Below are 24,483 nucleotides of genomic sequence, written 5' to 3' on the forward strand. Positions count from 1 at the left end.
TTCCGTGTTCGAACAGACCCAAGTCATGGACAAGTCGGCGACGTGGGCGATAGCATCTGTGAGTGTGGAAAGGAAATATCTGAGCTTTCTAATATGGCATTGGTTGGAGAAAATTTGGTCATGGGAGACGAATGCGTTTGCGAGTGGCTCATTATATCGAGCTACTTCGAAGGCTGGAAGTGCTGACCATCGTGCACACATATCATTACGATACTACACTTTGCTCGTCCCGTTTTGATTTTGCGAGCGTCAGTGCGCTCTGCAACGTTGCGCTGTGAATTCAGTGCAACATTTCGCTCTTGCTGGGAACCGCTTACGAACTGATCTTCGGACGCGTCGTGAATAGTCAATAGCCATTGCAGCTTTGTAGTAATGCGCAACCAGGACAATAAGAAGCTAAGTACCGCCCAATGTACTCTTTTGCACTTTCCGCGTATCGTCAGAGTAGACTAATCCAGACAGAGTCAACTTTCTAGTTCTTTGTGCGAATTCTGTATGTACAAATATGCTTATATACAACGAAACTCAATGGTGTTTGAAAGTCATGTGTTGGCGCCTCTATGTACTCGCGCCCGCCGCTTCACCACCTCGTAAGATTGCAGGATATCTCTTTCCGCGAATTGCAAATATCTGGTCGTTCACAAGATACGGGTCGTCCGGCCGCATATCGTTGATCTCCCATCTCGTGCTTCCAAACAAGTTCTTCCCCGGCATCATCAGCACGTCCATCTCTTCCGAAAAGTTTTCGTTCACCCACTCCCAGTCCCGCTTGCTGTCCGCCTCATGGAAGCCCGTCACGACAATAGCGCATTTGGTTTCCAACAGCGCTGGTACGGATTTTTCCCACATGTGCATCGCCTCCGGTGCACCGAGACCAGGATGGAACAGGAAAAACACGTCGTAGTACGGGTCGTACGGCACGAATTGGTTGCTTTCGTGGATGATGTGGAAGTAGTCAGTGTGGAAGGTCACGCCGAAGCTTGGTGTAAGAGTCTGGTGGACCGGGTCGGGTGAGTACACGTACTGCTTCTTCTTCTTGTCGAACAGAGCCTCGGGGCCAATAAAGTGGATTTGCACGTTCGGCTTGTCGAAGACAAACAGTAACTGCGCCCATATCTCGAATGGCAGTTGTGACTCTGAGCGCGCGCCGAGAACAAACAACCGGATAGGTTGTCCTTGGTACACCGATTCATCCTCGGTATTAGCTCCCGCGCGCGTGCGCGCGACGGCAGGGAAGAGTGTATAGCGCAACGCCGCGAGCGATTTCAGACCCTCTAGGGTCAATCGTTTTGACGCAAGCGTGTAAGGGGATCCATTGTGCAGTACCGACGCAACAGTGACAGGGTACGTCAGAATCTTCGTCGCGTGCGCAAACTCGAACTCGGTATCCATGGAATGGAAATCGCGTGTGTATAGGAACGTGTCCCAGTCGCCGAAATTTATAGTCACGTCGATATCCTGTGGCGGCGGCATCTCAAACTCGGGAAATTCGCGCCCCGAGCGGATATCGTGCTCATACACGTTCGCAAGCGCGAGCTTCTCGCACACGCTCTCGTGATGATGCGTGTCCTTCTCCCACGCGGCGCGGTCGTGGTGCGTCGGGATGCCGCAGTTCGGGCAGGTGAACTGGATTGGCAAGTCGGTGACGGGGCACCGCGCGAGCGCCTTAATCGTGGCCGCCCGGTTCCGCAGCACGAGCGACGGTGACTCTTCCCACAGATGAAACCTGTTCTCAAACGTCGGCTCGTCCTTCTTTGTGTCGTCTCCGTAGCCTAGCGTCCATCGCACCGCCTTCATGAGAAATGTCCGTCGCTGCTGCAATGTCACTACCGTGCTCCGGCGCGCCGGTAGATTCAGCCGTGAGCTACAGCGCCATGCACTTGATATCAGAGTCCGCGCGGCTTGTGCCATTGTCGTCGCGTGCAGTCTGATCGTCGTTGTAGTCGTCGTTGTCGCGGCTTGCTTGAAAGCGCTTGTGCATCGAACGACAAAAATCCCGGAGCGAAGCCATGAGAGCTCACGTGACGTCACGTGACTCTGAAGAACACCTGGCAACCCCGACGTTGACTGCCACTGAATCGCCATCACTATTCTCACGGCGTCGATTTAGTGCTGCGAGCCAACAGACAGCGGAAGTGATGGCGTCGTCTAATAGTGACACGGTATCGCTACGGATTGCGTCTCCCGCCGCGCTGCCGTCGCAGGTCGCGAGCGCGCTGGAGTTCGCGGTCGCTGGCGATGCGACAATCGCCGCCGTCAAGAGGGAAGTCGCGGAGCGTCTGAACGACGCGCTACTTTTCGGCACCGGAGAACCATGGACCCGGACGGTGTACAACGCCGATATTGAGCACATCAGTGGGGAACTGCTGGCCATTGCTCGTGCCGCCGACGTCGAGCCGGCCACTGCAACTTCAAGCGCGTTACCGCGTGGCAATGTCAGCCGGCATTTTCGCGGGTCGGACAGGAACGCGGCGATTCGATTGATATTTCAAGGCAGGTTTCTTCAGGACGAGTCTACTGTGCACGAGGTCGTTCATGGCGAGGATGCGGCTACTTTCCATATGGTTCTGAAGGCTACCATCGTCGACGAGCTCGTTCGTGCTTACGAGCCACAGGCGCAGCGGACAACGCCCTCTATTTTGGAAGTAGACGAACATGATCAATTCGCTGAAGGACGAGTACCGCTGACATCACTGTACCACACTCCTTCCGGTTTCGGCATACCCGAAACGGGTCGTGCGGATCTGGATTATACTGGCATCTCCTCAACTGCCACCTTCGGCGTACCTTTCCCGCTGTTCTCACCCTCATACGGCGGTACCGCCCCACCACAGACCACACTCCACCCGCCACCTATCGGCACCAACATCGTGATCTACCAAGACCCCCTCGCACGCACGCCACTCCTCTCGCCCGGGAACGCAATGGCGGTTGTGACCCAGTCCGGCCGGCTCGCGCTCCTGCTCTCGCCACAGGGCATCGCGGGCTTTGCGGCGGCAGGCGTGCTCATACATGAAGGCGTCAGTGACGCGATCCAGGGCGTGGAGTATTCGCATCCCGAACTGAATGAATTTTTTCGCGCGGGAGGGCATGCCGCGCCGGATGGCGGGCAAGACATTTTCAACGCGTTGCTACAATCCCGTGCTGGCGATCACCCCGTGCAAGGAGGACTAGGCGCGCCGATGAACCAGCAGCAGCGTTACCAAGTGCGACGTCCGCCGTTTCTCATGTTCCTCGAGTACATGCGCGAGCTGATCTGGGACTTTCCACACCACATGCAGCGGATACGCACTATTGTTCCCTTGTTATGGTTATTCGTGCGTTTGGTGCTGTTTGTGAGCATGTTTGCCGGTGGCGATTTAGGGAGTACCCGGTTCTGGAGCGTCATGGGTGTCGCTGTCGCCATGTTCCTATGGCGCCTCAACGCCGTGGTAGGTATTTATCTAGCCGCAAGGGCAGGTGCGCCTGCGGAACGGCGTCCAAATTTCGTGGGTATGTTAAACAACAACGCGCACCAAATGCCACTCATCGCGTCGTTGCGCGACAGAATAATCACCCTCCGCAACGTCATCCTCCGTCCTTACGAAGAAGAGGAGATCAACAGACTTATCACCACCGCCGGCACTCTTGAGGACACAAACACGCAGCCCCCGCCACCGCGGCAACGGGAACCGCGGTATGTGCTGATTTTTCACGAGATACAGAGGATCGTTGTAGTGTTTATCGGCACGTTGATTCCGGCAGTATACGATGCGTGGCATAGGCATGAGCTTGTGATCCAGGAAGCACAGGAGCGCATGCAGCGCGTGCGTGAGGCGCAGGCGGCGGAGCAGACGGCGATGTTGCAGCGTGCAGTCGCGGAGCAGGAGCAGCAATTGCTACTGCCCGAAGTAGACGAAGAAGATACAGGGACTACTACCGGCGACGCGGGTGCCAGCTCACACGACGAGCCACAGGACGCACAGGCCGAAGTAGTGCCAGCCGACAATTAAGGAGACCAACGTTTTGTGATCTACTTCGTTACCTATATTGCCTTTGTCGCAACAAACTCCACCATTTGTGCTCATTCACTCATGCTATCTGTCTATATTTTACCATGTGACCATTGGAACGGCGTTTATTTTATGTGTGTGTCATGTTTACAAGTCTCCCAGCTGTTAGGTTGTATTATATTTCTCAAGGACGAAAATTGATATCGCTGTCATGGCAGTCTTCTGATTACGAAATGTCTGGTGCAGGGTCGGATGCTGGAAGGTTACAATCACTTGACGTCCAGTCGAAAATTTTTAACCAGGCCTAAGCTAAGGGCGAGTCCGAATCCTGCAGAACTTTCCCAGTTTCCTTATGCGGGTGTTCCGACTCCAACAAGAACAATTCAGATACTACGTAGTTTGAGAATACCATTTGTATTCCCACGCAATATCCGGGTTAGGGTATGCCTCCGAATTTTTCCACGAGATATGTCTTTCGTACGTTTACCCAACTTTATCTTGTTGTCGCGCAGCAAATTGGGACTGTACGCAGAGGTTGGAGAACTGCATTGGTATTCTCGCCGGAATATCGCGCGTGGCACGGCCCTGGTAGGGTAACTGAACTGCCAAGCAGCCACCGAACTTGCATGTGCGCCAGGACCCTTCCACGCGTCCCACTTCCAAAAACCCATGGGCCACCACAGGGACCATCATCAATCAATCCGAAAATCACGAAAGAAGTCGCGCAGTCTAAAGCCGCGTCGGCTTTTTCCTCCGCTGAATTGAACCCGCTCGTAGTTACGCGCGTCCACTGTGACTACAGTAACAACGCTCGTGAGCAGATAGGGAGATGGCCCACAAACGGCTCGGATAGCGAGCTCTACTCCTCCGTACAGCCCAGGAGAACAAAGTCGCAAGACAATTCGGCGATGGGCGTCAGTTGTTCATGCTGATTAGTGCTGACTTATCTTCTATATTAATTATTTTCTTTATTCTGATTGGATATGCAAACGAGACGTTCCAATACATGGCGAACATGACGAACAAAAATGATACAAAGCAACTCAAACACCCCACTACTCTCTCTACCCTACTAACCATTCCAGTCCGCGCATACTACCTCTGCGGCAAGGATCCTGTGACCGCAAATCCGATGTTCCATGCCCACATCATCGCCAGCAGCAATATTAGCCGTACGCGAAGATCGCTCTTGACGAGCTTCGCAAACATGAGGACACCGGGGTTGGTGATGATCCGCGCAGTGAACGGGTGCTGTAACATCGTTGCGATGAGGCCGCTCGCAGGCTCTTCCTGAACGACATTCGCGGCCTTCGCGGGTTCTTCGAAGTTGCCCTTCTCCACGTCGGCGGCAGCTGGGGTAGCTGGTGTGCTCGCGGAGATCTCGGTGCTCTGCGTCGTCGCCGTCGTCGTTACCACCTTCTCAGCTGCGGCCGGCGCCTCCTCAACGGTAGCCTTCTCGCTAATCTCCTCCGCCTTCACTGCTTGTACGGGCGCCGGCAACGCCGGCGTTGGCGCTGGCCGTCTCGGCGCGCTTGCAGTGCCGTTCACAATCAGTGCCGTCAGCTTTCCCGTCGCGCCAGCCGTCAAATACGAAAGATATAAAAACATCGGGGTCAGCACAACCAGATTCGCCCACTTTGATGACGTGGAATTGCCCGGCAACACCGTCAACATCGCCTTCGTGTCCGCGCCCATCCAGATGTGGAACTGCAGCGTGAACGTCTCGAGCGAGCACTTCCCGATCCATGCAAACATGGTCGAGTAGTGGTTGCGCATGGACGAGGTCGCGTTACGGAGGAAGAGGAAACTTAAGATCGGGATGAACGAGATGTACGGATGGTGCGCATTGTAGTCGACCTTGGAGTTCCACAGCAGCGAGAGAAGGTAGTACACGAACACTGCGCCGACGGAGCTGCTGAGGACAAGCACACGGATCGAAGGCCATGCGGGGTTGGCAAGGACCTTGTGCTCCGCGACCTTGATCGAGATAATTGCGCCAAACATGCCGATGTAAACAATCCACAGATCCAATAGAACGCGGAAACGCCATTCCCGCAAGTTCCACGTGACGAAGAAGAGCTTCTCCAAGAAGAACCAAATCACCTCAAGAAAGCCGTGTTGTGACAGGAAGATCTGCAAACCAATGCTAGATACGACGAGCTTGCCCATGAGGAACTTAAAGTTCTTGTTGTTCTTGCTCTGGAATCGCATGGTCAAGTACACGACCATGAAGAAGAAACTCGACAGCGGCGCAAAGTAGTAGAACAAGTAATCTGTGTTCATAATGTAGGCCAGCGCCGCGGACAGCAAATTCAGACGCACGAGCACGTTGGCAACGCGCTTCAGCGAGAAATCATTCTTCTTGTAGAAGTAAATCGTATGTCCGTAGCCAGTCATGAACAAGTACGCGGCCACCATAACCCGAATAAGCTTGTAAATCGGCAGAACCTTGGACGCGCCGGTTATGTGGTAGATTAAAACCATGATCTGCATCCAGCCCTTCCACTCATCGCTCTGGTCGCGGCCCATAAAACCTTGCTCAGAGTCAGACTTGGTGATTGTCAACGCCCCGAAGATCACGGTAGCGGCGGTCATGACAACAAAGTCGAACGGCACGTATTGCTTGTTGATCTTCTCAAAGAGTCCGGTGCGATCAGTGATGTAGCAGTACGTCAACACGATCGACATGACCAAGCTCGCGGAGAGAACCGCATTCTTGCTACTAGGGAAGCCCTCGGTGCGAAGCTGGCGGAAGTCGATGGGGAAAAGTCGCACAGACGCGATGTACAAGAGGGGAACAATAAGGACGAGAGTGAGTAGAATCAAGAACTGCAAAAAGTTCGGCATCGTGTAGCGGTAGCAGCAGGTCTTGTCGATCGGGTACCCGCGCGCGGCAGTGACTTCCTGGTTGCAGTACATGTTGAGAAGCACATTAGCCTTTGCCTTGACAACAGCCGGCTGTGCGTGGAGACCGTCGTTAAGATACGCAGACGGATAATCAACCATCATCTCGTTCAGGGAAGTCGGCACGATCATGTTGTACTTTGTCTGAAGGCCCTGAATATACTTATTCATGTATTCAATGTCGGTCGGCTTGATCGTCTTTGCTCGATCCTCGCGCAGCGCATTCCACAGAGGCACGGTGACCGGCAGCAAGATTGGCGTCTTGTAGTAGCTGTTGCACGTCTCCAACGTCGAGGCAATCCACTCCATGTTCTTCGTCCATTCCGCTAATGCGAGCGGACCCTCGTACCGAGAGTACCACAGCCCACTACCCAGCACAATATGAGAGTTCGACTTGGACAAATGCTCGCTGCGGCACTCTGCGAGACGCGACTTTGAGGTCGAGTTCAAATACGGATCCCACAAAAACTCGATCTCGACGCCGTCCTTGTAGAAGTGGATGTTTGCGTGCTTCTGGTGCGACTCCTCCACGTCCGGATCGATCGTGCGGACATACTCCCAGAATAACTGCCGCACGTTGGAATCGCCCGCGAAGAGAACCTGCTTGTTGCGCAGACAGGTGACGGCCTCCTTGCTGTTGTAGGAATGGAACAGACAGTTGTTGGGCTGCCAGTTCTTGGGGACAGGCCCGTCGGCGCCCTTCTCGACGTCCAGGAAGCGACCAGTGTTGAGCAGCGAACTGCAGTGGTACGGGTCCGCGGAGTCTGGGGAATCACATCGTTAGTCATGGCACAATTTTCGCGGATCTTCTCCCGACACAAGCGACGTACCAGTCGTGAAGACGCGCACGAGCGCGATGGCGAGGAGCACTGCGCCATAGCCAATAAACAGCTGCTTAACCGCGCTGGCAGAAACGAGAGACGACAGCATTGTCACAATGCGAAAAGAGTGTGCGTGGCAGCAGCAACTGACGGTGCGACTGGTGAGGACAGACGGGGAGTCAAGTGAAGGTGGCCTGGCGGCGTCCATGGGAGCTCGGAGCGCGTTTCGTGCTGCACACCAGCGCAGTCGTCATGGCGGCGCTAATTATATGGTATAGATGCGGCGTAGTAGTGAAGTTGTGACATAGACGCGTGTGTGCTGGCGCGTTTGTGCGTACCATGCGGCTGACGCGGATTTTGAGGACCAAACCTCAGATATTCGGGGCGGCTGTACTGAAGCCGCGCTTGCTCCGCGACTTGACCGACCGCCCGTCGCCGGGGCCGTCCGCCTCCATCCTGTGTGCACATTGACTGGAATAGTTGGCGGGTTAGGCAGAGCAGGATCTTGCGATAAGCAAAACAGCAGCCCAGGCGTTGCTCACGCAGGCCGGCCCGGCAGACCGCTAGCATAGTGGCCGCACGAACTCTAACGGCCATGGCGAAGCCATGCGGCGGTGCGCTCTTTCAGAGCGCGAGAGCCTCATTTGCCGCGGATGCGATCACATACAAGGTCGCGTGCTGCGCGCTGGCCAAGTCGACACATGTTCTTCTCCGCGTGCACAATATGTTGTGTATGCGGACTTTCGTTTAGGTGTCGTCAAACGGAATGCTGTAGTGAAAGAGCGGACAAGATGCGCGCTAACCGAGAATTGTCTGGGTAGATTGTACGTACCACGGCTGGCCGAGTCATGCACGGCGCGTCCGCTATCCGATCTGTATCTGCGTTGATCATGCTCCGCCGCTCTCATCAATCTCCAATCGCATTCTAGTGCCGTCGGACTCCCCATATTCTCATTTGCTAAACGAAATAAGCGGATCAGGAACTTGGTGTGGTCTATAAACCGAGCGTCATCAGTGTCACGCGCATATGAAGTTGCGTGAAATGAAAGTAACGCACGCAGACTGACGGCAACGCGCGCGTCACGTCCGAGTCAACCAGCGCGGTTTTCAGCGCAGAATCGCTAGTCGTGACACCAGCACTGGCATAGGCATGTAGCCATTTCAAACTGCAAAGTTGGCCCAGAATTCTCTTCGTCTTCTCAACACCCAAGAATCTGCGGCCGTAGAACACGGCCGGCACCGCAGTCCCCAAGGTTGGATACTAGTCACCTGATCTGGAGATCAAGAAACTTTAATCCAGCCATGCGCTATTACATGGGTTTGAACATACGGCCAGCTACTTCGTGAAAGTGCACGAAAATACTGAAACTATGGTAATTTATCGAAAGCTCAATGTGCTACGTTGATTGCTTGGTTGCTTTAGCTTGATAGTGACTACCGGTTTGCATGTGATTGTCATGACGAGTGCTCTCCGGCGGGGATCATCGCGATGAGCCGCGCGATGATGATCCCCGCCATCGCACGCGCCCCGACGGGAGTGCTAGCACATATATCTCCCACCACCGCCATCTTCTTGTATCCTTATCTCTTCGACCGCCATGGAATCCACCTACGAACCCGCCACAGAAGCGCCGGCGCCCACTCCTGCGCCCACGCTCGTACTGCACTGGTACCTATCTCCACAATTCAAGAGCCGGATTAGCGAAACTAACCCGTGGTACACAGGCTCGAGCAGTCACGTTCTCACCGCATCCTCTGGCTACTCGAAGAACTCCACCTGCCATACACGCTCAAAGTCTACAAACGCGATCCTCGCACCTTCCTCGCCGACCCTGCGCTCAAACAAGTGCATCCTCGCGGCAAATCCCCAGTCCTCGAGGATAACGGCATGATCATCGCAGAGTCGGGGTTGATCATCGAGTATCTGATCTCCAAGTACGGTAAGGACATGAAGCCGAAAACTGAGGGAGAGGAGATGAAGGTCAAGTACTACCTGCATTACGCCGAGGGCTCATTGATGCCGATCATGCTGCTGTTGTTCGTGACGAACAACATTCGTTCCGCGAAGGTGCCGTTCTTCATTCGTCCCATTGCGCGCACGATCGCGAATAAAACCGACGATGCATTCGCGGGCCCAGACGCGACCTCGCAGCTCGAGTTTCTGGAATCACAACTAGCAAACAGCAGCACTGGCTACTTTGTTGGTGGGTCCTTGTCCGGCGCGGATATAATTTTGATATACCCTTTGCAGGTGGCGGTGCTCAGAGCGGGACTAACGCAGGAAAAGTACCCGCTCCTGTACCGATGGCTGGAGGCAATGCAGGCACGGGAGGCGTACAAGCGTGCGGACGAAGTCGTGGCAGAGCAGGGCTTTGGATCGATCGTTAAGTTGTGAGGATTCGATCTATTACGAACATGTTGTGACATAACCCGCGCGGAAATACAAAATCTAGCTGCTATGTTGTATATAAGGAAAGCGAAGTGATAGTTCAACAAATAACAATCTAAATCCAGTCGGATATCTCTATACCCACACACACACTCATTAATATCACCAGTGACACCACCATCCGCCTAGGGCCAAGTAACCCGCACGAACGGTTCTTAAAACAATCTTTTGGGGGTCCCCTTATGGGGGTATTATTCCTTCTTCTTCAGGGACATGTACACCGGCTTGGGGCCGATGCCGTTTCCGTTTCTGAACATCTTGACTCCGTCGCCCTCCACAAACTGGCAAGTGCGCGCAGATTTCCACAGCGCAACGAGGAGGTTCGTCTTGTCCTGCTTGTAGTGCTGGCCCATGACCTTGCGGATGGCGACGGTGGCCTCCTCGGCGTGGTAAAAGGGGATGCGAGAGGAGTAGTGGTGAGCGACGTGGGTCTCGATGATCTCATGGAAGACGTGGCGGCCGATGAAGCCAAAGTCACGGTCAATAGTGGCTGCGGCGCCACGGGCAAAGTTCCACTCGGAAGCGTCGTAGTGAGGGAGAGACGCATCGGTGTGCTGCAGATAGGTGATGCACACGAGCCAGTGGTTCACACCGAGGTAAGGAATGAAGTAGTAGAGGACGAAGTTGGCGACACCCCACTTCTGGATGGCGAGGTAGCAAAGGGTAGACACGAGTGCAATTCCAACGTCGGAGATGATGATGTCCCAGAAGTCCTTGGCGTCAAACATGGGTGCGGAGGGCAGGTAGTGCGAGAGCTTGTAGAAGGGCACGTTGTACTTCTGGCCGGTCACGTTCACAGCGAGGTACGCCGGCCAGCCAAAGATTTGCTGGACCAAGAGGAAGTACAGGGTCATGATGGGGGCCTCCTCGGCGAGCTCGGTGATGTAGCGCGACTGGAGGTATCGCTCCTGCTGCTTGGGGATGAAAACCATGTCCCGGGAGATGTGGCCGGTGGCCTTGTGGTGCTTGGAGTGGGTGATTCTCCAGGAGTGATACGGCACGAGGAGCGTGGAGTGGAGAATCCAGCCAACAATGTCGTTTATGAGCCTGTAGTCCGAGAACGCGCCGTGGCCGCATTCGTGGGCAAGGATCCAGAAGCCGGTGAAGACCATGCCCTGTGCAATGGTGTACACGGTCCATGCCGCGAAGCGCAGGTAGACGGACGGCAGGTAGTGGATGTTCGTCGCGAGAAAGAAGAGGGTGCTGGAGTAGAAAACATCGCGGAGAACAAACAGCATGGAGTGCGAGAGCGAGCGCTCGAAGCAGCGCTTGGGAATGGCATCAAGGATGTCCTTGATCGTGAAGTCGGGCGGAACGAAGTCGCGCCCGAGCGCGTCCTTGTAGACCTTCTCGGTGGTAGTGGTTGTCTGCGTTGACGACATAGTGGCGGAGGGGGTGTATCGGTCCTGGGGAGGGGGGGCCTGGGAAGAAGAAGAGCGGAGGAGAGTTGGAAAGACAAAAAGCCGGCACCAGCCCAAACGACTTTCTTCACCGCGCCGCCAAACGCCATTCACCGCTCGCCTTTTCCACAGTTCTACTCTAATCGCTCTCACATTCTCCTCCACTATTTCTCCTCCTGCTACTCTCCTCGTCCCACACTTTGGTCTTGTTTCTGGCGCAGTCGCAGCTTCGTCTCTCCGCCTCCTCCGCCGCTGCTCGCGTATGATACAGTCGTCCGCAAGCCGTCAGTGCGCACGGTGGGCCTGGCCTGCCCGGGTCTCCCTCGTCGTCTGAGGCAGGTCAGCTGCTGACCATATACAACAAAGCCCGCTCACTCAGCCTCCTTTCTTCGCTGACATAAATCGCGGGTGGCGTGTGTGCGGCCACACACCGGGTCGGCCTGTCTCGGGTAAACCCGTAAACGCCTGCCCCAACAACAATTCACCCGAGTTGCCTCGCTGCCGCCCTTCCGCCGCGTCTCCGCGCCCATTCTCTGGACTCCCCTCTCCACGCACCGCAGACGAGGTCGCAGACGACCGTATCGTCCGCCGGCGGTAATTGCAATTGCTGTAGTGGGCAATTGCGTCGCGGCCGCGCTGTTGCGCCTGTTCTGCTCCCCATAAAAAAAATGGGTTCCCTGGCCCTGGCAGACTGCGCCGCACACAAAACCCCAGCCCTAGCCTGGCGGTCCGTTACGCCAGTCAACCGCCAACCCGCCCCAACACTTCCCTTCCTCTCCCACAGCTCCAGTTCCACAGCAGCGGTCCGACGCCGAGCATCGCTAATTCGCCAGAAAGCTAAAAGCAGAGCAACTTGTCCGATTTGTCGCCCTTTTGAGCGCGTCCCGCCGGTTGGGCTTTGTCGCTGCTTGCGTACACGCAGCCTGTCAGGTTCGCCATCCTTATCAGATCGGCTGGTTTATCAGATCGCGCCCCTTATTTCGAGGTCTGTCTTCTCCGCTCTACTCTTCTCGCCCAACCTGTTAACTGTACACTTTTATTGCTGCGATCACCAGCAGCTCTCGCAATCCATAACCATGCCCGAAACGCCAATCCGGCTTCTGAAACTCCGCTCGTGCTCTCTGCAGTGCAGTCCTGTCGCACTTGTGCGAAAGTGCGCTGCTAAGCGCTAACAATAAAACCACCAACAAGACACCCGCTTGGCTCGCTCAGCGGCCGACACAGCCCCGCTCGGCTTCGGCTTCTCGCTCGCCCAGCCCTTTCAAAACCGTCTAAATTCCTCACCTGCCTCCACGCGCCTGTCGTCGTTGAGCTTACCTCTCTGCTCCCACGCTCTCCAACATACAACCCCAATCGCACCGCTCGCCATGCCGATATAAAATAGCACCACGGACTTATTTTCGTTCTCCGCCCCGATCGCACGCACAAGCGTGCCACTCATCATGCGGGATAACACGATCAGTATTGTCCACGCGCCGAGAATCGTGAAGAGCACACGGGCTAAGTCCGCCGTGTCGTTTGAACCCTGTCGCGCACCGACGGATTCAAGCTTGTAGTTATCCGTCCAGAGGGCATTGGCGTAGAAATTGTACGGTGTCGACTTGTCATTTTGCACGGTTGGCTTCTTGCGCGGTCTGCGGTTCTCGGTTGAGCCGGTGTTAAGCGACTTGCTTCGGCGCGGGGAGCCAAGGCCTGCGGCGGTCCTCTTGCTCAGGGCTGCGTAGCTAGAAGGGAGCTCGGATATGAACGAGCCCTGCGCTTTGGATACACTTCTGGTCGTGTACATGATTGTGGTTAGCAGCAAGACTGCAACTACGTAGTGGCGATTTTCAAGTATGCCGTACTCTGCTGGGATTTGCATTCAGACTGGCTTGCATTTATTCCCGGGGGTCTGCACGCAGCAACCAAAACAGCATGCGTCGGCTCTCAGCCAGCAGAACGACTCCAGCTATAATGGTTTTTGTTTGGCATACTTGTCTTCCAGGATAGACTACCGCGCCAATAATTGCCACACACGCCGCTCCGCGATCGCGTACGACGCACACTTTAATCTAGCTATCCCTATCTTCCCGCTCCGTTGAACCAGCTTGAGCACCTAAATCTGCTCATGACGATGACTGCCAAACTAGCCCTCCACCGGCTACCATCCTCGCTCGCCTATTTTCTCTCTTCGCATCGAAAGCTGACGTACGATTAACTCTCACATATTTATCAAGCTAGTACACATTTTGATCTAGTGCAGTAGATTAATTAAACTACATAGCTCAGTGAAAATTTAATAATGCGTACGGTACTGCATTAGTGCGCAGATCGCGCCGCGCATGCCTCTCGCTTACGCGGCTACCAGACTGCAACGCCATACAAGGACGGATGCAGATGCAAGTATGGCTGATAACTAGCGCAATGCTTCCTACAGGCAGGTGAGTAAAGCGTGACATGCGTGAATAGGCAAGAAGATCGCGACATCTGCTAATCGCACGCAGCGTAGTTCGTGACGTAGCAGACGAGCGTATCACACACATATGCCGGCCCGGCTTGAAATCCTCCATGCAACATGTCACGCGTACTGTCGTCGCTCCATCTAACTGCAACTAACCGTCGCTACGATTGTCGAGCATGCCGTGGATGAAGTTATTGATGCACGACCGCATATGAAATTGTCTAGCACTCTACAAAGCTGCCGAAACTATACAATCACGGCAGTGTCGACAGCAGTCAAGTTCATCGTCAACACGAAGTAGGCAGTGGTCAAGCGCGCTGCCATATCAACGACGCGCAGGATAGTTACCAGGTCGTACACGCGAAGTGCCTGATTGGCACTGACAGACACTGCACCAGTCCGACCTACCGTCATAAAATGACAGCCGACCAAGTCCGTGCGAGGCTGATGTCGCACCTCGAGGAAACCGCGTGTAAGTTGATCGCTGATAATCCGGGGTACACGCTGCAGCAACTCGGAGAAATACTCGGCCTCTCCAGTAGCGCCGTCGGCAACTACTTCCAGGAGCAGCCGTCAATGATATACGAGCAGCGATGACATACTTTGGTTACAATGATACCGCAACACGAAGAAGAAGCGTATATAATCCTCGCAGAGAACTTCGAATGCATACAGAAGGAACTCGCAGACAAGCTCGGACTTTCCCAGAGGCTAGATCAAGCTCAATAAATGAGCGTCGCAGAACATAGGTCGCACAAAATATAACAGAACGAATGTGTTCATTTAGTACTGCATCTCAGCTGAGGCATCGAGGATGCTCACGCGGAACCTCTTCTGCAAGCAGCAGGAAATCGCAGATAAGCTCACACTTCATCGGTCTACTATTGGCTGTCGCATTAGAGAGAAGTCGCAGCGGTTAGATCCTAAGCAGGCTAGCGAGGGCTAGTTGGATTCAGATGTTCATGACAACGGCGCTCTTCTCGGTAAACGTCTTGGGACTGGGTCATAATCAGTAGATTTACTTTATCATCCTATAAGTAACGGAACTAATCATTGTTATTCTCATTGTTCTGATCCAGTTGCAATAACATTATTGGTTCTTGCTGCATTAAGAAATACTGTAGATTGTGTCAGGTGTTAGCCTCGTCTTTGGTCGGTATGTCGTCAGCTTCGAAATTTGAGCCTCGCCATTTCTTATTCGTGACTTGGACAATGTGCTGCTAGACAGCAATCGAGAATTTGAATGATGATAGGAAGTCTGCTTGATTGCCTGCGATGATTGGATGTCAGACTGGTATATCAGTTTGCCAGGGAGTCACGTCTAGCCGGCTCAAGTCTAGCCGAGAGCGATACATGCAACATAGTTTCAGTCAACATTGTGTAGACACGAGAATCGGCTGAAATGTGGTACCCAGAGCTCCAGCTGTCTGATAAATCGTTCAGACCAACAGCCAACGATATACAACAGCTATCACCTCAACAGTTTAACTACTATCCGCGGATAAATCTCACTCCTCGCCCACTTACTGAATCCGCAGCTTTTGTATCCGCCTCATAGGATCAATCCCGTCTGCTCTCCAAGTCGAAGAAGTAGTGGACCGACTGCAGTGACGTCGAAGGAGGACGGACGCGCGGCTTAAAACCGCAAGGCTCCGAACAGGGCACGGCAACGTTTAACTTTCCCGCAGTCTTATCGATAACGGTGTTGAAGCACAGACCTAGTCCTGCGTTAATGAAGCACCCGCAATGGCCACAACAACACGAAGTTCTTCATCAAAATTGCGTATGGGCGATTTCACAGAATAGCTAAGTTATCGAATTTGCCGGATAGGAGGTAGTTAAGATGGATGCTAAGAGAAGGAAGTCCGACTTCTGGCATCTCAGATGGCCGGTACAAGCCAGAGATAGTGCCCCGTTGCTGCCATTATAGGATTGGCTCCAACGCTGGCCTGATTATTGGCGACTACTGCACACACGCCATGTCTATTCATCCTCATCAATGATAATCTCGAAGCTCCTTTACCTAAGCTTGCCGTCCAGCATCAGAACTTCGACAACTATGGCGCTCTCCGACAGGGACGTGCACGAGAAAGCCGTGATGCTCTCTCCCTCGTGACGGCGTAGCAACTCGCGCTATTAGCCATTCTTGCATGTCCCTCATCGTCTCCTCCGGGTATTCTCGCTTCTGGGTGCTCTGTCAATTCCAGATCAATGTCAAGGTAACAATAAATCCAGCTCGTACACTGGCAAAGTCGTGGTTGCTGTGAAAAATCGTCGTTGCTCTCAACCACGAGAAGGATGTAATGACGCATTACCACTTCATCACTACCACGCAGCTACGCATTTCATGCGTGCACTTGTTATACCAATTCTACATGACTTACATGTCCGCCGCGATCGGTGCGCTTGCCACCGGCGTAATCTTCGCGTTCACACCTGATATGGGCAAAGCGCGTGTGGCAGTCGCAAACATTAAGCGCCTCTTCTCCGTCGTTCCTACTGCCGACACGTGGAGTGACGCCGGTAACGATATTGATCCCGAAACTCTTGCTGGCGCGGTCGAGTTCGAGGGAGTACACTTCCGGTACCCCACACACGGGGTGGTGTCCATTCTCTGTGGCCTGAATCTCAAGGTGAACAGAGGCCAGTACGTCGCGCTCGTCGGTGCTTCGAGATACGACAAATCCACGACCGTCAGATTCATTGAATCCTTCTACCGCCCACTCGCCGGCAAAATCTTTCTCGATGGGAAAGACATCGCGTCGATCAACATAACCAGTATCGCGCGAAGAAATCGCTCTCGTACAGCAAGAGCCTACGCTCGACACCGGTACGATCCGCGAGAATGTGAAACTCGGAAGCCCACGCGAGCCCTAGTCGACATCTGACGAACACGTCATCTCGGCGTGTCGCCGGGCCAACATCCATGATTTCATAACCTCTCTGCCGGACGGTAGGACACGACTTGCGGGTAGAAAGGCTCGCTCCTCTCCGGTGACCCAAAATAACGAATTGCAATTGCTCGTGCATTAATCGGAAATCCCAATGTGCTCCTGCTTGACGAAGTCACGTCCACATTCGACTCTGAATCTGAAATGATCGTGCAAGCAGCTTTAGACGCCGCTGCAGAGAGACGCACTACCGTTGCAATCTCACGTCGCCTCAGCACAAATTCGGAACACTGATATCATCTAGGAGATCGACCACAGAGTTGTGGTATAGCCTGGAAAGCATCAGGAGTTGCTTGCAATGCGCGGGCAAGTGTTATGAACTTTGTGCCAATGCGAAGCATTGAGAAGACGCAACAGATGCATAACAAGGATTTGTTGATATATATCATCGTTTGGGTACTCATTGTAGCTCTAGAGTGGGGTAGTCTTAAATTATGTAGCTTTTGCATAGCATTTTCAATTGTTCGCGATAGTACATGCGCGGGGGTGACCGCTCTCTCGCGACAACCTGCACGCGTATCGCAACCACCAATTACGGCAGAATTTTTTATAGCAGAGAACACTTGTATATTTTAATCTCGCTAATTGAAAAATAACTACGGATTGCGAACAACAAACTTTCGGCAAGCAATGATTATCTTGCAACAAGAAATTTGCAAAAAAAACTATAAATACATATGCCTTGAAACGGATTTGAACCGATGATCTCAGCATTACTAGTGCTGCGCCTTACCAACTTGGCCATCAAGGCTTTTGATGTTCAGATCGTTTAGGAACTTGGTCATATTCATAATTTCAGCAACATATTCATTTCCGGTAGTCTACATAGCCAATTTGCTTATGATGTTGGTCTCGGAATGCAATATACGCGCGGAAAACATTCTTAATTGCTCATATGACTGAAGTGTGGCGTCAATTGCTGTGGCCTTGTGCTTTGTAGAGTTAATCTCTCCCCTCAGCTTGAGATTGTGTGACCCTGCCATTAACTTCAAGCGTATCTACCACTTTTCTTTCACAAAAGACCATCCCAATTCTATTATATTTACTTTAACGTCTTCCTCTACTCCCTCCTTATACACCGATCCGCTCACTAACCGCGCGCGACATCAACTCCACAAACCGGTCCGCAAAAGCAGGATCCTGCTTCGCAGTCTCCACATTCAACAGAATCTTCTTGATCCCGACCCCGACCTCGTTCGTCCGCGCTTGTTCGGTCAACGATTTCAGAATACTTGAAACCTTCGCCTTGTCATTTGATTTCATAGACTTATCGTTGTCAAAGATGGATTGCAAAATAATACCGAGTTCGTCACTGCTGGCGACATTGGGAATGCCGATTTGTGCATCGAACGCGTCTAGAATGTCCATTTGCTGCAGAACGGAGCGTTCGGTTGTGGTGGCAAGGATGAGTAGGCGACGACCTTTGGGCGGTTGCTTCCGCATGAGCACCATCAGCGTTTGTAGCACGGAATTGGAAAAGCGCGGACCGATAGGCACCCAGTCCAGTAAGCGCTCGATGTTGTCTACCACAACCACATTTAGCGGCGAACGGTATGCGTCGTTGAAAGTCTTGCTGATACTTGCGACCTTTGCAGCCTCGCTGAATCCCACCATTGACTCGGGTGCGATAAGTTTGATAAACGGAAACTCCGACGCCATAGCGATGGTCGCAGCAAGTGCAGTTTTGCCTGAGCCCGATGGTCCGTGTAACAAGACCGACACAAGCGGCGTATGATCCGACGTCCGCACTTGCTTCGTAAATAGCTCGCCTTCGGATAAGATGCTGCTGATGTGTGGCGAGTACTTAATGATCCCGTTTTGGATGCACTGTGAAAGCTCTTCCTCGTTCACACCAAAGGCCGGCTTAACTTCCTCGAGCGCGTTCATGAAATCCTCCCTCTTCACCTTCAACTTGTCGATATCGGAGGACACACCTGCGACTGTGCCGACCTTAACGTGCCTGTTCAACGCAAACGAGGTGGCGGACTTGACCAAACCGTTGAGCTCTGCGCCAGAGAAATTCTTCGTCATCGCCGCGAGTTCGTCAAGGTTCACATCCGACGCCATGACCTTGTTCTCCTTCATCTTCGTAGTATGAATCTTCAAAATCTGTCTGCGTCCGTTCTCGTCAGGCAACGAAATCTCCATGTGCACCTCCAAACGACCGGGCCGGAGCAATGCCTCATCGATCATGTCAATGCGGTTAGTCATGCCGATAATCAGGATATTGTTCAACTGATCCACACCGTCCATCTTCGAAAGCAGCTGATTGACAACCGAGTCCGACACGCCGGTGCTATCCCTCGACGAACCACGCTGCTTACAAATCGCATCAAGCTCATCAAAGATAATAATATGCAGTCCAGAGTCCTCGCCCTTCTCCTTATACTCCTTCTCCGCATCCGCGAATAGCTTGCGCACGTTCTCCTCACTCTGACCGACGTACTTGCTCAGAACTTCAGGACCGTTAACAATCTTCGGCTCTCGCGCGTTGAGCATCTTTCCAATCTGCCGCGCCATCAACGTCTTTCCGGTACCGGGCGGTCCGTACAATAATATGCCCTTGACGTGCTGAATTCCGAGCTTGTCGACCAATGCCGGCGGGAAAATGCGACTAGCGAACGCGCGGCGGAAGATCGCGGAGAACTCGGTATCAAGGCCGCCGATGCCCATGTCCTCAAACTTGAAGTTCGGCTGGATAATGGCGTTCGCAGCCGGTCGTCGCGCCGAGGACTTGAGCTTGATCGGCGAATCCGACGCCTTGAAGAAATTGACTTGCGTGTGCGTGGTCAAGATGCCTCGCACTTGCGGATGCGACACCGCCTGCGCAGCCGTGCCTGGCTTCTCACCCAAATCCACAAGTTGCACCGCGCGCACGATGATCTTGAACAAGTAGTTCTTGTAATCCATAATCAGCCGCTGTCCCGGCGCAAGGATCTGATCGTGGTACAGCGTTGTGAACCATTTCGCGAGCTCGTCCTGATCATATGCTTGGTCTGATACGCGGTTACGACTGTTAAATCCGATTTCCACGTCAAGCGTGCCGATGTAGACTTGGCCGCCGAAACGGAATGGATCGTATGGAGTGACCGTCACAGTCTGACCAAGCGACCAGCCAGCCCACTCACGCTGCACACCGGATGCACCGACGGTTCCCGGAGCCATCGCCTCAGCTCTGTCATGCATTAGCATTCATCCACGAGAACAAACCGAATTGAGAAAGAACTCACTTGGTAGTAAACACAAACTGATCGTCGACGATTACATACTGATCCGACCGATACTCCTGCGGCGACACAATCAACCGATTCGTCAACGCAAGATCGTTGGTCGGTGCGGACATCACTGTCGCGACATGACCTCCGCCGCCGCCGTTACCACCAGTGTTGCGCAAATCAACCTGCGACGGCGCACGACCGTAATCGCCGCCGCCTCCGCTCGGATACCCGCCTGACGGTGCGGTGCCAGGCGTGTCAAACGGGGTAGGATAAACCTTTCCAAACGAGGGCGCTGGCGATGACGCCGACTGTCGCGAGAACGGGGACTTTCCGCCAAACATTGCGCTGCGTATGATGCTGATGACGATGTGTGCGTATACTCGTGAACTCTGGAGTGAACAGACGACGTACCCAAAGTACGATCACCATGCTTACCGTCACGTGTTCAGATTACGATGCTTCTAGATGGCCGGGTAAACTGTGGGGTTGAAGGCCGTCCGCGCTATCCATTATTTAACATTGGCGCTGTGTTACCGCGCCTGGACGGCCTCCTCGGGCTTCCGGACTTGTGTTTTGGTCCTCTCTTTCCCTCAATTCTACTTCGTCCACATGCAGAAGCTCGCTCGTCCAGCGCGCATGCTGCTACTTGGCCCGCCTGGTGCAGGCAAGGGCACACAGACCTCGCGACTGCTCAAGAAGTTCGACATTCCCGCACTGTCCTCGGGCGACATCCTGCGCCAGCAGATTGCTGAGAAAACAGACGTCGGTATGCACATGAACGTTTCGCTATTGTATTGTCAACATCCTGGGGATATGAGCTCACACACCGCAGGCAAGACAGCGGCGGATATAATCAAACAAGGCAAACTGCTACCGGACACCGTGATGACGGCCGTCATCTCCGCGGAACTCGCGACGCGACATTGGCTCGCGGCCACAAAGACATGGCTCCTTGACGGTTTCCCCCGCACTCAACCGCAAGCTGAGCTTCTTGACGGCATCTTGCACCCCTCCCTCGCCGGATTGAATTTTGTCGTGGAATTGCAAGTCCCGTTTGAAGTCATCCTCGACAGAATCGCGAACAGACTCGTGCATGTGCCAAGCGGGCGAGTGTACAATCTGACGTATAATCCACCAAAGGTGCCCGGTGTCGACGATGTCACCGGTGAGCCACTCACGCGGCGGCCTGACGACGACCCGGTACGCTTATTCTCTCACTTCCTCTAAGGCACGCAACTAACTTGCGCAGGAAATCTTCAGAACGCGTCTTGAGGAATACCAAAAGCTGACTACACCGCTTATAGAACATTATCGCAAGCAAGGCGACCTCGTGTGGAGTGTCGCGGGCGATACCTCAGATATCATATACCCGCAGCTAGAGAAAGAAGTCATCCGGCGCTTCGGCATTGCACCATAGACACTCGCATATTTCCACATAAATGTAAATAGATTCATTATCTCAAAATTGCATAAACCCGTGAAACGCCGTTCCTTAACCCACCAGCCCTACTAATACACGTTATACAGTACGCCCGGCGTCATCACCTTTCTTGCGCGGCGCAGGCGTGGCGAAGAGTCGACGTCGTCCTTCGTACATAGGACTATTTCGAAGCCGTGCCCAGCGCTCCACCTGCGGCGTGTTGGCAGGCGGCGCAAGGGTGACAGTGCTCGATAATCCGGAAAACAACACTCGCGAACCGGACCCGCGCAGAGGACGTCGGGTGGGAGTATACACCGGCGGCGCGATGATCGTCATGTTGCTGTCTGCACTCCTATCCCCTTCGTCTTCCTCTTCTGCCTCTTCTTCATCATACTCCTCACGCGCAAGTCGCACTCTCTCCCGCGCGGTGTCAACCCATCCGGCAAACAGAGTGCGCACGCGTGCTTGCCGCCACTTACTCCGAAACACATCTGCTCTATCTCGCAATATCCCGACCTGTAACGCCGCCATATTCCATCGTCGCAGTAGACTCTGTGCGCGCAGGAGGCTGTTGATGTCGTATACCGCGTCGGCTTTCTCTTCGAGCTCAGCGTACGCTATTGAACGGGAGTGCCAGGTTTTAAAGTAAGTAGACGTGATGCGAGAGATATTTAGTTCCTGAGCGCGCGTTTCGAGAACACGCACGCCATTCACCTTTCCCCGCCATGCGTCGAATACATTTGTAACCGTCCGCCGCTGTGTGATGTCGGAGTGATGCTCGTCCGCAAGCACGGCGAGCTCAGCAAGGTGAATCGTGCGGTCAAGCCACATATTCAGCACCATCCGCACTAGTCGTCGCCGCGCCTGCGCTTGGTATTCCCGCAACGCGTCCTCGCGTCGTCGCGCGCGGCGGAGGCGTATCTTCCGTTTCCATGTAGTGAGCGAAGCTTTCAACGTCGACGCGCGGTGATACGCGTCTGCTGAGGTACGGTATTCCTGGATCTTCTGGAACCTCGACATGAGAATACCGAAATACAATGCTATTCGCTTCTGCTGAGAGAACGCCTGCATAAATTAGCTTCGCCCCAACACACATCATTACAACATACCTCTGCTTGGAGCATCAACTGCGCTAACGCTCCCGCCTTCTCCCGCCAGGAACCCAACATGCGCATCGCGATGCGATAATTCGCGCGGCCATACACCAGTTCAACTGCATCCTCGTCGCGATTAATCCTACCCACCGTCTTCTCGTTCCACTCTACAAACCACAACGCCAGTCTGCGTCGCCGCATCACACGCTCCAACAACGCGCTCCGCTCGCGGAGCACCCATGTACAAAGTACCTTTCGCTTGAGAGACATCTCGGCCGCCGCGATGAGAATCCGCGCGCGGAGTTGCTCGCGCATGCGCTTGATGTACCGCCGCGTGAGGACAAGGCAGTACTGCGTGTCCGCAACGATAACCATACTTGTATGCTCGCGCCAGGTGTGAAGCACACGTGTTGCAAGGGATCTCTCGATGAAAATCACCGCGTCCCGCGCAGCGTACTTCAATCGAACTCCCTGTGTCCACCGCGCCCACATCCTGCGGAGCACTATCCGCCGATGAAACGCACCCGCAACCGCGGCCTGACTGCGTGCGTCGTCAGACAGCTCCGCCCAGTTGGAAAATGCGCGTTGCAGAGTTATGCGACGGCTGAACGCTTCAGCGCGGTCGGTCAGGTCGGACACGTTCTGCAGCGCAAGAACCCATACGTCCATACATTTCTCGAGGAGTCCGGAGTCGTAATAATTGTCTGCGCGGATGATGTAGGCATTGTAGAACCATAGCTTGAAGAATTTGGTGAGGAGCTGAGTGCGGGTTGCTGCGCGCGAGGTGATGAGTTTGTCACTGAGCGCCGCGGACTTGAGTGCTTTGGCAAACCATTTGCGGAAATGCACGCCGAGTTGGAAGAGTTTCGCGTTGGCGGTTTCAAGCGCGATGGCATGGTCACATGCGCCCTTCCAATATGTGAATACGCCGTGGAGCGTGACGACACGATAATGGTGCTCCGCTTTGACCTCGCGATCTTCCAGGATATGAAGCCGCGCACGCCAGAGACGAAATGCCTGCAGCGTAAGCGTGGACTTGTCGTATTTGACAGCTGCGCGGCGTAAGGAGTGGATGTAGTGCTGATGCTGTGCTGAGCGTGCACGCCAGAGTCGGAACTTACGCCGGAGGACTTCGGAGAGGAACTCATCTGAGAGCGCATTGAGTTCCGGTTGGCGCCGTTGAACTAGTGACGAGCTGATGTCCTATATCCATCAGCACTTGACACGAACACAAGACCAAAATGCGCCTACCCTTAAGAGGTTGTTGAACTTGTCAGCCCAGGAGACGCCCGGTGTGCGGCATAGCTTGACGAGGAGCTTGAAGTAGAAGGTGTCGCGGGAAGAGTCGATTTTTCTGCGGCGGAGGACGATTTCGTAGCAGCGAAAGACGGTAATGAAGCTGTTTGCGTCTGCTGCATTGGAGCGGAGGGCGAGCTGGACTATGGTGCGAAGGACATTGATATCTGTGATGTCAGAAGCGGGACGTAGCAGGGAGTGAAGAAAATGCTGACCTGAGACCGAGTAGAGGGCGTCTACATTGCTCGCGGAGGTGTGGTCAGGGATGTCCGCGGCGACGGACGCCATTGGGGAGGCGCGACGCGACGCGACGCGGTGAACGCGTGGGGTTTGTTTACGAGTGTGCGCGCGAGGGGCGTGTACTGCGAGCGATAACCGGGCGGCCCAATGGGAGGGCGGAATGCGGTGGGGCGGTGGCTTGACGAGGTGAGCCAGTGCTGTTGCACCTTTGGCGCACGTTGTTTTGGGGCGCAGAAGCATAAAGAGCGGCGGCTTCGC

General features: G+C 54.0%; 11 protein-coding genes and 1 non-coding gene across 12 annotated transcripts; 5 read left to right on the forward strand and 7 right to left on the reverse strand.

Annotated features, from left to right (window-relative positions):
• Positions 1–335: 335 nt before the first annotated feature.
• V1518DRAFT_421921 (zinc-finger of mitochondrial splicing suppressor 51-domain-containing protein) lies at positions 336–1,974 on the reverse strand. Its single transcript, XM_066905331.1, has one exon. It carries the CDS (start codon positions 1,909–1,911, stop codon positions 559–561), a length of 1,353 nt encoding a protein of 450 aa, XP_066757708.1. The 5' UTR covers positions 1,912–1,974; the 3' UTR covers positions 336–558.
• Positions 1,975–1,985: 11 nt separating this feature from the next.
• Positions 1,986–3,833, forward strand: V1518DRAFT_387324 (uncharacterized protein; the record flags this gene model as incomplete). Its single annotated transcript, XM_066901714.1, has 3 exons — positions 1,986–2,419; positions 2,465–2,598; positions 2,680–3,833. Coding segments are annotated over exons 1-3 (1,698 nt in total), but the record flags the coding sequence as incomplete, so codon positions are not given.
• Positions 3,834–4,665: 832 nt separating this feature from the next.
• V1518DRAFT_397364 (10 TM acyl transferase domain found in Cas1p-domain-containing protein) lies at positions 4,666–7,887 on the reverse strand. The gene is made up of 2 exons (XM_066901823.1): positions 7,727–7,887; positions 4,666–7,660 (listed from the first exon to the last, which is right to left on the reverse strand). The coding sequence occupies exons 1-2, from the start codon at positions 7,824–7,826 to the stop codon at positions 5,088–5,090; spliced, it is 2,673 nt and encodes an 890-aa protein (XP_066757710.1). The 5' UTR covers positions 7,827–7,887; the 3' UTR covers positions 4,666–5,087.
• Positions 7,888–8,858: 971 nt separating this feature from the next.
• On the forward strand, positions 8,859–10,242 carry V1518DRAFT_107473 (glutathione S-transferase). The gene is made up of 3 exons (XM_066900665.1): positions 8,859–9,090; positions 9,149–9,386; positions 9,443–10,242. The coding sequence occupies exons 2-3, from the start codon at positions 9,316–9,318 to the stop codon at positions 10,110–10,112; spliced, it is 741 nt and encodes a 246-aa protein (XP_066757711.1). The 5' UTR covers positions 8,859–9,090; positions 9,149–9,315; the 3' UTR covers positions 10,113–10,242.
• V1518DRAFT_421929 (fatty acid desaturase-domain-containing protein) lies at positions 10,101–11,606 on the reverse strand. The gene has a single exon (XM_066905332.1). The coding sequence runs from the start codon at positions 11,546–11,548 to the stop codon at positions 10,358–10,360; it is 1,191 nt and encodes a 396-aa protein (XP_066757712.1). The 5' UTR covers positions 11,549–11,606; the 3' UTR covers positions 10,101–10,357.
• Positions 11,607–12,569: 963 nt separating this feature from the next.
• Positions 12,570–13,404, reverse strand: V1518DRAFT_421932 (uncharacterized protein). Its single transcript, XM_066905333.1, has one exon. It carries the CDS (start codon positions 13,350–13,352, stop codon positions 12,828–12,830), a length of 525 nt encoding a protein of 174 aa, XP_066757713.1. The 5' UTR covers positions 13,353–13,404; the 3' UTR covers positions 12,570–12,827.
• Positions 13,405–14,423: 1,019 nt separating this feature from the next.
• V1518DRAFT_429302 (uncharacterized protein) lies at positions 14,424–14,603 on the forward strand (the record flags this gene model as incomplete). Its single annotated transcript, XM_066906123.1, has 1 exon — positions 14,424–14,603. The coding sequence occupies one exon, from the start codon at positions 14,424–14,426 to the stop codon at positions 14,601–14,603; it is 180 nt and encodes a 59-aa protein (XP_066757714.1).
• Positions 14,604–16,447: 1,844 nt separating this feature from the next.
• V1518DRAFT_439074 (multidrug resistance protein 4) lies at positions 16,448–17,276 on the forward strand (the record flags this gene model as incomplete). The annotated part of the gene is made up of 6 exons (XM_066906387.1): positions 16,448–16,784; positions 16,819–16,853; positions 16,884–16,959; positions 16,986–17,000; positions 17,073–17,149; positions 17,229–17,276. 6 exons carry the CDS (start codon positions 16,448–16,450, stop codon positions 17,274–17,276), a joined length of 588 nt encoding a protein of 195 aa, XP_066757715.1.
• A 359-nt stretch (positions 17,277–17,635) lies between these two features.
• On the reverse strand, positions 17,636–17,708 carry V1518DRAFT_t49. The gene has a single exon. It is a non-coding gene; the product is annotated as a tRNA-Thr (tRNA).
• A 320-nt stretch (positions 17,709–18,028) lies between these two features.
• Positions 18,029–20,300, reverse strand: V1518DRAFT_377188 (P-loop containing nucleoside triphosphate hydrolase protein; the record flags this gene model as incomplete). Its single annotated transcript, XM_066901569.1, has 2 exons — positions 18,029–20,132; positions 20,188–20,300. 2 exons carry the CDS (start codon positions 20,298–20,300, stop codon positions 18,029–18,031), a joined length of 2,217 nt encoding a protein of 738 aa, XP_066757716.1.
• A 381-nt stretch (positions 20,301–20,681) lies between these two features.
• Positions 20,682–21,658, forward strand: V1518DRAFT_421942 (adenylate kinase-domain-containing protein). The gene is made up of 3 exons (XM_066905334.1): positions 20,682–20,941; positions 21,008–21,375; positions 21,425–21,658. The coding sequence occupies exons 1-3, from the start codon at positions 20,785–20,787 to the stop codon at positions 21,590–21,592; spliced, it is 693 nt and encodes a 230-aa protein (XP_066757717.1). The 5' UTR covers positions 20,682–20,784; the 3' UTR covers positions 21,593–21,658.
• V1518DRAFT_421943 (Sfi1 spindle body protein-domain-containing protein) lies at positions 21,606–24,463 on the reverse strand. Its single transcript, XM_066905335.1, has 3 exons — positions 23,941–24,463; positions 22,705–23,892; positions 21,606–22,660 (listed from the first exon to the last, which is right to left on the reverse strand). Exons 1-3 carry the CDS (start codon positions 24,271–24,273, stop codon positions 21,695–21,697), a joined length of 2,487 nt encoding a protein of 828 aa, XP_066757718.1. The 5' UTR covers positions 24,274–24,463; the 3' UTR covers positions 21,606–21,694.
• Between the last annotated feature and the right edge of the window lie 20 nt (positions 24,464–24,483).

Source organism: Limtongia smithiae, assembly GCF_038497785.1.
Source record: "Limtongia smithiae strain NRRL Y-17922 unplaced genomic scaffold V1518scaffold_12, whole genome shotgun sequence".
Lineage (NCBI taxonomy): Eukaryota > Fungi > Ascomycota > Lipomycetes > Lipomycetales > Lipomycetaceae > Limtongia > Limtongia smithiae.

Excerpts from the sequence above, each read along its gene's own strand:
- V1518DRAFT_421921 (XM_066905331.1), bottom strand. The coding sequence starts at position 1,911 with ATGGCACAAGCCGCGCGGACTCTGATATCAAGTGCATGGCGCTGTAGC.
- V1518DRAFT_397364 (XM_066901823.1), bottom strand. The coding sequence starts at position 7,826 with ATGCTGTCGTCTCTCGTTTCTGCCAGCGCGGTTAAGCAGCTGTTTATT. Across the intron at positions 7,661-7,726 it reads CGTGCGCGTCTTCACGACTG|ACTCCGCGGACCCGTACCAC; the intron begins GTACGTCGCTTG and ends GTGATTCCCCAG.
- V1518DRAFT_107473 (XM_066900665.1), top strand. The coding sequence starts at position 9,316 with ATGGAATCCACCTACGAACCCGCCACAGAAGCGCCGGCGCCCACTCCT. Across the intron at positions 9,387-9,442 it reads CCCACGCTCGTACTGCACTG|GCTCGAGCAGTCACGTTCTC; the intron begins GTACCTATCTCC and ends CGTGGTACACAG.
- V1518DRAFT_421929 (XM_066905332.1), bottom strand. The coding sequence starts at position 11,548 with ATGTCGTCAACGCAGACAACCACTACCACCGAGAAGGTCTACAAGGAC.
- V1518DRAFT_421932 (XM_066905333.1), bottom strand. The coding sequence starts at position 13,352 with ATGTACACGACCAGAAGTGTATCCAAAGCGCAGGGCTCGTTCATATCC.
- V1518DRAFT_421942 (XM_066905334.1), top strand. The coding sequence starts at position 20,785 with ATGCAGAAGCTCGCTCGTCCAGCGCGCATGCTGCTACTTGGCCCGCCT. Across the intron at positions 20,942-21,007 it reads TGCTGAGAAAACAGACGTCG|GCAAGACAGCGGCGGATATA; the intron begins GTATGCACATGA and ends CACACACCGCAG. Across the intron at positions 21,376-21,424 it reads GGCGGCCTGACGACGACCCG|GAAATCTTCAGAACGCGTCT; the intron begins GTACGCTTATTC and ends TAACTTGCGCAG.
- V1518DRAFT_421943 (XM_066905335.1), bottom strand. The coding sequence starts at position 24,273 with ATGGCGTCCGTCGCCGCGGACATCCCTGACCACACCTCCGCGAGCAAT. Across the intron at positions 23,893-23,940 it reads AGTTCAACAACCTCTTAAGG|GACATCAGCTCGTCACTAGT; the intron begins GTAGGCGCATTT and ends TGATGGATATAG. Across the intron at positions 22,661-22,704 it reads AGTTGATGCTCCAAGCAGAG|GCGTTCTCTCAGCAGAAGCG; the intron begins GTATGTTGTAAT and ends TAATTTATGCAG.